The sequence below is a fragment of the Passer montanus genome, unplaced genomic scaffold (genome assembly GCF_014805655.1).
Source record: "Passer montanus isolate IOZ18808 unplaced genomic scaffold, ASM1480565v1 scaffold35, whole genome shotgun sequence".
NCBI lineage: Eukaryota > Metazoa > Chordata > Aves > Passeriformes > Passeridae > Passer > Passer montanus.
The window spans coordinates 5,662,013-5,671,878 of NW_024368263.1; the positions used below are offsets into that span (position 1 = coordinate 5,662,013).

Below are 9,866 nucleotides of genomic sequence, written 5' to 3' on the forward strand. Positions count from 1 at the left end.
GCCACACCGCGGGGAGGAGGAGGAGAGAGGAGGAGCGGGCAGATCGAAGTCCACGGAGACCGCGAATGGCACCTTTTATTCCTAGACAGGTAAAGATCAGTGTTACACACAGGGGTAATAACACAGACATGAGGAGGGAGAGAGTTGTCATGCAGTGATGGGAGAGGAGGTTTCCAAAAAGGAGGTGTAGCAGTCATAAAAATGCTGATGAATTTATTTTGCTGAGTTTTTAAGACAACATCTTGTGTCACTGTTTTCCTTTCAGTTGATGAGGAATCCTAGCACTTACGTGGCATATTGTGCTTTTTCACTACTTGCTCCTTTGGCAGTGGGAAGTATGTTATCAACAGGGAAGGGGAGACTAGTGAAATTGTTACTAGAAATAAAGCTCAGGGATTCTGCGTCCCAATACCTTGCTGCTTCTGATGGATTACACTGCCCATGTGTTTTGGACCAGATTGGGCCCTTTCAGTTTGAACTGTGCTATGAGGATGGAATCTGGCATGTTCAGAGCTGGTACTGACACGACAGCTGACCTCACAAGGCAGCTGCTGTTCTCTGCCAATATTTAGTCTCACAAGATGGTGGGTAGGACTTTCACACATCCTTCAGTGAGCAAAGAGCTCAAAGTCTGTTCACAAAGATTCAAGCTCAGTGCAATTGCTTTGGAACACCCATCCACTGGCGTTGCCCAAAGTGGAACTGGAGAATGGGGACATGGCAGTTCAGCACCAGCCCCCTCTGAGGGCAAGCTGGGACTAGAGAGACCAGCCCAACACCTCTGAACATTGCTGCTCCTCTTACAGTGGTGGCTGCTCTGCAGGGCTTGGTGTGGTAGAACTCAAGATTCCTTCTCTAATTGTATAACCAAGAGTTGGTTATAAAGGAGTGCAGTGTATTTTGCAGTTCCATATAAAAGAATCACACCTAAGACAGAAACCAAGCTTATTTAAAGGCAAATGTATTTTAATGTCACCACTAATCATTGGCTTTTAATTGGAAAAAGCTTTCTAATATGCCAGTAGGAGTACAGAAAATTTACATTTCAGGGTACTTTACAGCACAAAGCACAAAATATTCCCTATGATTTAAGCAGCTAAAGTACCTTATTTTCAGCAAGCTTGATAGACACATTGTCACTGACTCTCTCCTGACTCCCACAGTGTCTGTTCAGTTTGCAAATAAAGCCAGATTTATGCAGCTTTTCTTTTGCTTACACCACTGATGCTAACAACACATCCAAGTGTTAAACACAAAGCACTAAACTACATAATTTTCTGCCTTAAAATACTGAACAAATGGTACTTTCCCTGTGAAGGGCTAGTAAAACAAAATGATATTTGCAAGGTAAGATGCTATTGTATGTTTCCAAATATTTTTGTATTGTGTACATTCTGTATATTTTTGTTGTGACAATATTATTTGAGCGCAGAATCCATTAAATTTTTTTGTGGTTTTGTTTTCTGTTTCTTTTTTTTTTTTTAATAAAATTGAGTTGTTCTTTATCACATACCAAAAAACCAACCAAGAAAGAACTTTCAAGGACAATTTTGTAAGTTTGTCTACAGTTAACATGGTTTTTAACAAAAGAGCCCTTGGTTTGGAGCTCTGACGTGTAATCTTCTAATAATGACATTGGTAAGTCATTTTTATGTGTGTCTAACAGATAAAGGGGAGAGTGAACTGCAGCTTCATTTCCCCACAAGATCTAATGACAATGCAGAACTGGCTTGGGACTTGTAGGGAAATTCAGGTGTTGTCCCACCTTTTGGAAGCTGTCCCTTCATTGCAGAGACCTCAGAACTGCAGGGAAGTTGATGACATTTGAGTAAATTTTTTTTACATTTTTTTAGATTTGAGTAATTTTTTTTTTTACTGGGGAGGAGGGTTGTGCTCTTTTAACATCAGGCTGTACTGAATGTTTTCAAATCTGAGCGCCAACACTGTCTTGAATCAAGGGTGGAAACAACATAATCCAAAAAAAAGTAAACCTCCAGCAAAAGTAAACTCCCAACTGATTAAAATAAAAATCCTTCTACCAGTGTGGAAGGCAGAGGCTTATTTTGAAAAATAAGTTGTGTTTTTGTTGGGAAACACTGGGTTAAAGTGTAATTTATAGGAATGAAGATGTATGTAGGGGCAGTTCCTGTCAGATGTGCTACTCCTAGGGGAGGCAGATCACTGCTAACTCAGCTCTTGCTGTCAGTTCTCTGCACTGAACTAAACTTTCTGAGACACTCAAATCACTCTGTTCATTAGCCGAGGACTTTCAGCACAAAGGTAAGGTGGGTTTTGCCAGCTTTTGTCAAGTAATACAAAAAGTGTTTCAGCCTACTAGCACCATACATTTTCTTGCTACCTGTTCTTCACATCCAACTTATTTTTTTAAGCACTGAGCTCTTTCTTGTGTCCTGATCATCCAAAAAAACTGAACAACCAGTGCTCCAACTTTTTTAGAAATGTATAGGAGCAACAAAAGGAGACATGTTTTATTGTGTACTGCTGCTGTACTTACTCATGAAGCTCCTGCAAATGAGGTTTGTTTTCTTTCACACTTGACATGTTTTATTGTGTGCTGCTGCTGTACTTACTCATGAAGGAAAGCTCCTGCAAATGAGGTTTGTTTTCTTTCACACTACTTTTCTTCTCCAGTACATTACATGCCACCTTGGCTACTAATGCCACACCTGCAGCTCCTCTGCACTGAGGGATAAAGGGTTTTCAACAGGAGACATCAAGGACCACACTCACTGACAATTTACAGGCACACTGTTGAGGATTTCAACATGTTTTATTGTCAGCTTTATTACAGGTTCAACACGGTGGTGTCACAGGAAAGCAGCAACTTCTGCCCTCACAGCACAGAGCAGCAGCACAAGTGACACTGAACCATGTTACTTACAGGCACCATTTCAGGGGAGTTCAAACACCCTTTGCTGCAAAGGGAACCAACAGGGAATTCTGCTTGTGTCAGGTTTGCAGAAATTGCTCTTTATGAGGTTACTGAGAGACTTCATGAGTTTTATTCCAGCTGTAACCAAGATTTCCTTCAGGTATTCTGCTGCCTATGTGTCCCGTGACGTGGGCAAGAATCCATTGCTGATACAGTGAAATGTTTTAAAGTCTGAGTAATTAACTTGGGAAGTTAATTTACTTCAAATTCTGAAAAAGTCTTACTATTAAATGTGGAAACTTTTTCGTTTCTTCATGACTGAAAAACAAAGGATTACTTACAGTTACGCAAAATTGTAATACAACAACATACAAAGAAGATCTTGATCACACCTCAGGCTAAGGAAGAAGGGGAATTTCAGATACCTGTTGTGTGTGTGTATGCACACATACAGGCACATACAAACTGACCACTGCAATGGCTCAGTCTTAAGGCAGCTCTGTTTCATACAATTACCAACGTGTTTATCCAGTGGCAGCAGAACAAACCAGCAGTTTCAAAGCAGAAACCAGACACAGACTTGGTACCTAGGTTCTCTTATCTAAACTAAAATTATTAATTCATTATCTAGATCTATCCAGATGTTTGTACTTCTTTATTAAAACAAAGCAGCCAAATCTAAATTATTTTAAGGATATTTAAAATATTTAGAACACTGACATGCTTGCCAGGTAAGGGATTTGGGTTTGGTTTTGCAATGACTATAAAAATCAAATGTCATGATTTCCTCAGAACAGGATCAAGTCAGTTGGAGTATCTGAAAACTCTGCAGGAGTTTGTATTATTTGATATTTACACATTAAAAAAGCTCATAGTGCTTCATCTAAAATCAAGAAAAGACAGGTGAAACTGCAGCTAAGGTTTGACTTGGGCAATATTTTGAAATATAAATTAAAAATCCAGCAATAGCTGCACTGCACAGAAGAAACTGATGATTTATACATAAGATAATTTTAAACCACTGATGTTTCTCTCATGAATTCCTCCAGGACGGTCACTACATTTCTGGCTTCTGGCATTTCTGCATGTTCTACTTTCACAATCTTCAGCAGGATGTCTCCACTGCCACAGTTCTTTAGGAACAGGTAGCACTTGAACAAGGCGTAGTGGTTCATTTCAGCCTGGCGGATAAACCTCTTCAGGTTGTTGATGTCCTGGATAGCCTGGGCAAAGAGTAACAGAGCATTTTCTTATCCTCCTACATGGAATGAAAACACACTATTGTGGAAAATAAAGGATAAATAGCGGGAGAAGCAAAAGCATTTCCAACAGAAATTTTGTATTACTACTTAAGAATAATATAAGACTTGAATATTGTCTTGGATGCATATTATAGCCTTCACTGAAATGATGCAAAATGTGTGGACACAATGTGATGTGACCACCTTGTAGCATGAATTCTATTATGGCAGCTCACCTAAGAAGTGTTAGCTACTGAACCCATTACCAGTTACATGAGATTGCGTGTGCAAGTCTCAAATTCACAGTATTTGAAGAAACAAACAACAGCAACAAAGAATGTGGGTCTTACTTTAAATTCGAGAAAACACCTTTGGAGCATTCACTGAATGGTCTGACACTACAGTTGTTCTTGTCAACTACAGTAAGCCAGCCCTCAATTAAGCTTCAGAGTTAGTCATTTAATAGACATACAGACATCATAACAACCAAAAAATTGTATTCAGTGCAAAATAATATTTTGCATATAGTATTTGCTTCCTCAGTAACCCACATATCTTCAAGTCTTTAACATATATGAACAGGTACCTTCAATTTAAAGTTTTCCAAAATCTGCCGGAAGAGAAATGGATTTCCACCTTCAGCACCATTCACAAAAGCTTGCATCCAGTCCTCACAGAATCTGTTGCTTCCTGTTAAATGTTCAGGAACACAGAGAAGGGACGAGAAAAAGCAAATGAGCTCAACATAGATATACAGCTGCATTCACCTGGTTTAATCATTCTCACATAACAAGTGATAGCAATATACCTGGGCCAGGAAATGAGTCTTAAGGAAAAACAATACACATGAAAAAGAAGAGCAAACACAGCTACAGTGATTACACAAGACTTGTTCTGATTGTTGAATCCCTTTTCCCAACATTTGTCAAAACCACAACAGGAAAAAAAAGTTCTGCAGATTCCCTGAATTGTACAAGTGATACTTTCATGGTCCACAAACTAAATGTACTGTGGATTTTACTACCAAGCATTTTCAACCCACATTTTCCAGTGTGTCTGGTGTAACAAACTATTCTGCTACCTCACAGGGAAACAGAACCTAAAGTTTCTGGGCAGAAATGATCTGAATATCCTCAAAGTGCCTCCAATGTCCCAGCTCTCAGCAGCTGATGGATCCAAGGGAAGTGTTCCCAGCTGTAATCTCACCTGCATTGTGCAGCTGGGGCCGAGGTCCACTACAGTCTATAACCATGGACTTGTGCTGCTCCTCTGTCATGGCAATGCACAGCGAGGTCATTGTGCCCTCCTGGACAAGTCCCTGCAGGCTGGCAGCTGCCAGGAACCTGACACAGAAAGCTCTTGTCAGCTGCTTGCTCCTTTACAGCTCCTGCACACCAAGGGAATGGTCAGACACAGCAGCCAAGTTACTCAACTTGGGCTCTAAGTATCTTTACCTGCTGATGTCCTTTTCTGTTCTTTCATCTGCATTTTTGACTTCTACAGGAGTGTAACTCAGAGCCTTAAAAAAAAGAAACAAAAAGAAAAAAAAAGGAAAAAGCTGGATGCAACTTCAGTATTACTTTTGTTGCTCCATTGCAGTTATGAGCAATTAATACATAATGTGGTACTTTAAAAATTGTTCTTGTCAAGGCAGTACTCTGCATTATTGCCATTGCACCTGGTTCTGCACTCAGAAGAAATTTAGCAGTTATACTCTGTTAGCTACTCCATCCAGAACCTCCTCAAAGTCAGGGACTAGAGTGAGGATTAGTCTCTTTTCTGTTTCCAGTGAACTACACAAGACATGTACACCATTAAACACCATAACACCCCTTTGCATTCAGACAATTATGGCATGGACAGACTGCTCAAGCTATTTCTGATTTTCTTATGCCAATTTCAGTGTGGACACCATTTTTAAGCAATAGAAGATATTGTTACATTCTTCTTTAGCAATAAGCAGGGGAAAAGTACTTGCTCTGAATTTAAAAAAACAACAAAAAAACCAAAACAAAACACCAAAAAAACCACCCCTCCCGCCCCCCCAAAAAAAACAACCAACCAACCAAACAAAAAAACCCCAAGACCACCACACAAAAAAGGTTTTGTCATTTCCTCCTGCCGGGAAAGCAAATGCAAGAAATATTTTAACCATGCTGGAGTCACTGAGATGCCTTCTGAAGGTTTTTTAGCTACCCAGTTTTAAATACACTTACAGCATGTAGCAGAGAGGCAAGTTTGTCCTGGAAGAGCTGCACAACCCTCTGGATAGGGCAGATGGCATCCTCAAACCAGCTCCTCAGGTAGGGGCTAACACAAGCCTCCAAGTTCTTTTGCTGTAACACATTGAAACATTACAACTTTAACTAAAAATCAGATTTCTACATCAATAGAAGCCTATTAATAATCTACTCAATGCAAGATAATTGGATGTTGGAACCTTGTTAATCTCAAACCACAGTGAACTAAAATAATGAGATTGAGATTTAAAGCCTCACTTTATCAGCAATGAAAGGCTTTGCATTTTAAGAAACAGCCAGAACTATAATATGATGGTATATATTGAGTGAAGGCCATGCAACAGCAGATGGGATTACAAAGAGACTTAAAATCCAGAACTTCCACTAGAAAAAATGTGCCAAAAAACCCATAAATGTCCTTTTGTAACATTCAGAACTGGTAAGAATTGAGGTGGACATTGATAAATTTCTTGTTCCTTTATTGGTTACTCTTCTCTCCAAATTTAACTGTAAGTGACCTTTAAGAGATTTATGACTGACACAAAAAGATCCCCCCTTTCTTTTTTTCTTTTGACTTGTGTGGCTGATAGCACCTTAGACATTCATTGTACTACAGTGAATCAAGTAGTGATTCTCCCTGTGTTTCATACTGGTGCTTGAAACACCTATTTTGTCTCTACAACTTAGATCTTCCAGATGGTTTTAGCAATTAATCTACATAAATACTAATTTTCACCACTTAAAAAAAAATTAGGCTTTACCTCCAAATCAAGGTTTATCTTCAGATTTTGAATGTATTTGTCCAGCTCAAGTCTGAAAGTACCTTCTTAAGGAAAATAAGATGCATCAGTTAAGACCTGTATTTTTTCCTGTCAGTAGATGGCTGTGACTGACTTTTTCAGTTACTGAAAGGTGTGCACAAACAAGCTGATTTCAAGTAGGAACAGACAAAATGACAAGATAATTTTTACATTGTCTCCCTCTCCATACAGGTAAAGAAAGTTCAAGGTAAGGATATAGTTCCAGACCTTTCTCTGAGCCACCTAAGAAACAAACCACGTATTCTGGAGCATTGATGTCTGATTCCAACGTTGCCATTTCCAGAAGACTTTCTTGTTGGAAACGACAGTAGTAACACCCAACTTTACCTTCTGGTATGCTATGAGAAAAGAAAAAAAAAAAGAAAAAAAAATTACTTTCCTCCAGATACATCACAATAAATGATGTCTGCAAAAAGCAGACATACATGATTTCTGAGGCAATTTTAACTGTTAGCACTGGTGCTCGTATGGCCGTGGTAGGTGCAGCTCCTAAACATTCTCTTTTTTCTTCTGTGTGATCAGATTTGTTTAAAAGGAAATAATCACAAATATCTGTAGTATTTTTAGAGTATTCAAACAGTAAATTATTTAAAACAATATTTTCCTCAAAGTTACCTAAAAAAGGAAAGTGCCATCATGTAACGCTATTATTAAAGCAACAACAGACTGGGAACATGGAATCAGGATTAAACCCAAGTGCAGCAGCAGGCAGCCAAGATGTGCCAATGTTCCTTACAGCTCTCATTCGCCAATAATTCCAAACCTTTACCTGAGCCCCACTGACGCCACATTCCCCATTCCTTCAAACAGCGCTCCCTTAGAAAGACGCTTAGCGATGAAACCGCGCAACTCCGTCTCCGCTTCAGCCGGTAAGTTGGTGTCCAGCAAGGAGAGGCTTTAAAAACCAGAAGAAATCGTTACCAAAAGGCAAATGTTATTGTTTTGTGTCTCTCAGCATGTGCAGGGGGCTCCCTGGGATCTCTCTCTGATGACAGCTAAGGCAGCTCTGTGACTTTCGGCCCATCATGAGCAGTCAGTGGCTTGCTCATGACCAGGAGTCTGGAGATGTGGTGTCAGCTCATGCTGACCTTCCCAGCAGCTACACACAAGACACTGCCCTCTTTGTTCCTACATTTCCCCAACTGCAGCGCAGAGTTTACGGAAAGATATCCATTGAAAATTAATAAATTCTTGTTATATTTTACCTACATGAAAAACTGAGTCAATACAGCAATATCAAGTACTAGTAGCACACACAAAAAAAAGTTCAAACTCAAGGATGACAGATACTGTTTAATACATTACTTGAGCTCTGTATGTGTGTCCATTCCCCAGGTAATCCAGAATAAGTGCCATGGGGGACTCCATAATGCTTTCACAGGGAGGTTGTGTTTTGAAAGGACTGCAGAGGACCTAACAGTGATCTGACAGCAATACAGCAAAGACTTCAAACCGGGGTACTCCCGTGACTGCGCTGCTCTGCAGCCCCCTTTACCTGAAGTCTTCGGCGGAGGGTGTGTGCGGCACGGCGCCGCCGGCACCGCCATCCCCGGCCGCGGCTCCCGGCAGCGCGGACCTGGAACCAAGAGATTCCGGGAGGGAGTTTACAGCCGTGACACGCAACAGGGAACAGCAGCAGGGAAAAGGCACGGCCCGAGGGCGCATAAAAGCAGGAGCGGGGAATCCGTGCATTATGGGAGGGACAGAATCTCATTGGGGAGAACGAGAAGGGGGGAAAAAAAATAAAGGGAATTCAGGGAGCTGGGAATGGCCAAGGCCTGGGCACGGCGTCGCCGCGGGGGAGCCCGGCGCCTCACCTGCGGTAGCCATAGAGGCCGTGGTAGGTGCAGCCGTGCCGCTCCGGCCGCCGCTCCTCGCCCGCGCCGCCGCCGCCCTCCTCGCTGCTCTCCAGCTCCCGCTCATCGCCGTCCGGCAGCGCCGGCAGCATCGCGGCCGCGGCCCCGCCCGTGCCGCGGGAGCCACCGGGCGCCTCCGCAGCGCTCGGGCCGCGGCCTCACCGCAGCGAGGGCGGTGCCGGGGAAACGGCTGCGGCTGCTGCGGCTCCTCCGTGTGTGTAATGCACAGAGAAATGCAGTACAGGCACCGCGGGGCCTCTGACAGTACAGTCCTTCAGAACCGGTCACTGACTTAACGGCAGGACCTGCTCACATCACTTTCAGAATTATAGAGTGGTTTGGATTGGAAGGGGATTTGGCAGGATTAGCCATGCTGTCTGCTTTTTAAAAGTTCTGCTTCTGAAATTCTTTTTCCGTGTTAAAACTGCACATTTGTTAACTTGGCCTTGTGGCTACTGAGTTACAGAATCGCTATCACAGAATCGTTGGGGTTGGAAGGGATCATCCAATGCAGCTGCCCAGGGGACCCTGGAGTGGGTGACACGGGAACATCCAGGGGGTTTGGAATGCCTCCAGAGAGGGAGGCTCCCCAATCTCCTTCTGCAGACAAGCCCCGCAGGGAGCAGCTGTGACCCCCAGCTGCAGCAGGGCCACTGCCAAGGGCCGGACGTGGCTGACGGCTGCACTTGGTCTGACAGGTCATTTAAAACCGCAATGATTCTGTGATTCTCTTCCAAGCACCTGGTGGGCCTGTGGTGAGCTGAGAGCCATGGGGGTAACACAGACACACACCCTGATGGACTGTCACTGTAACA

The 9,866-nt window shown here is 42.4% G+C and overlaps 1 protein-coding gene across 1 annotated transcript; it reads right to left on the bottom strand.

Annotated features, from left to right (window-relative positions):
* Positions 1-2,772: 2,772 nt before the first annotated feature.
* CUNH17orf75 (chromosome unknown C17orf75 homolog) lies at positions 2,773-9,185 on the bottom strand. The gene is made up of 10 exons (XM_039716376.1): positions 9,013-9,185; positions 8,691-8,771; positions 7,965-8,090; positions 7,393-7,533; positions 7,136-7,193; positions 6,351-6,470; positions 5,589-5,653; positions 5,341-5,477; positions 4,721-4,824; positions 2,773-4,116 (listed from the first exon to the last, which is right to left on the bottom strand). The coding sequence occupies exons 1-10, from the start codon at positions 9,141-9,143 to the stop codon at positions 3,907-3,909; spliced, it is 1,173 nt and encodes a 390-aa protein (XP_039572310.1). The 5' UTR covers positions 9,144-9,185; the 3' UTR covers positions 2,773-3,906.
* Positions 9,186-9,866: the final 681 nt, after the last annotated feature.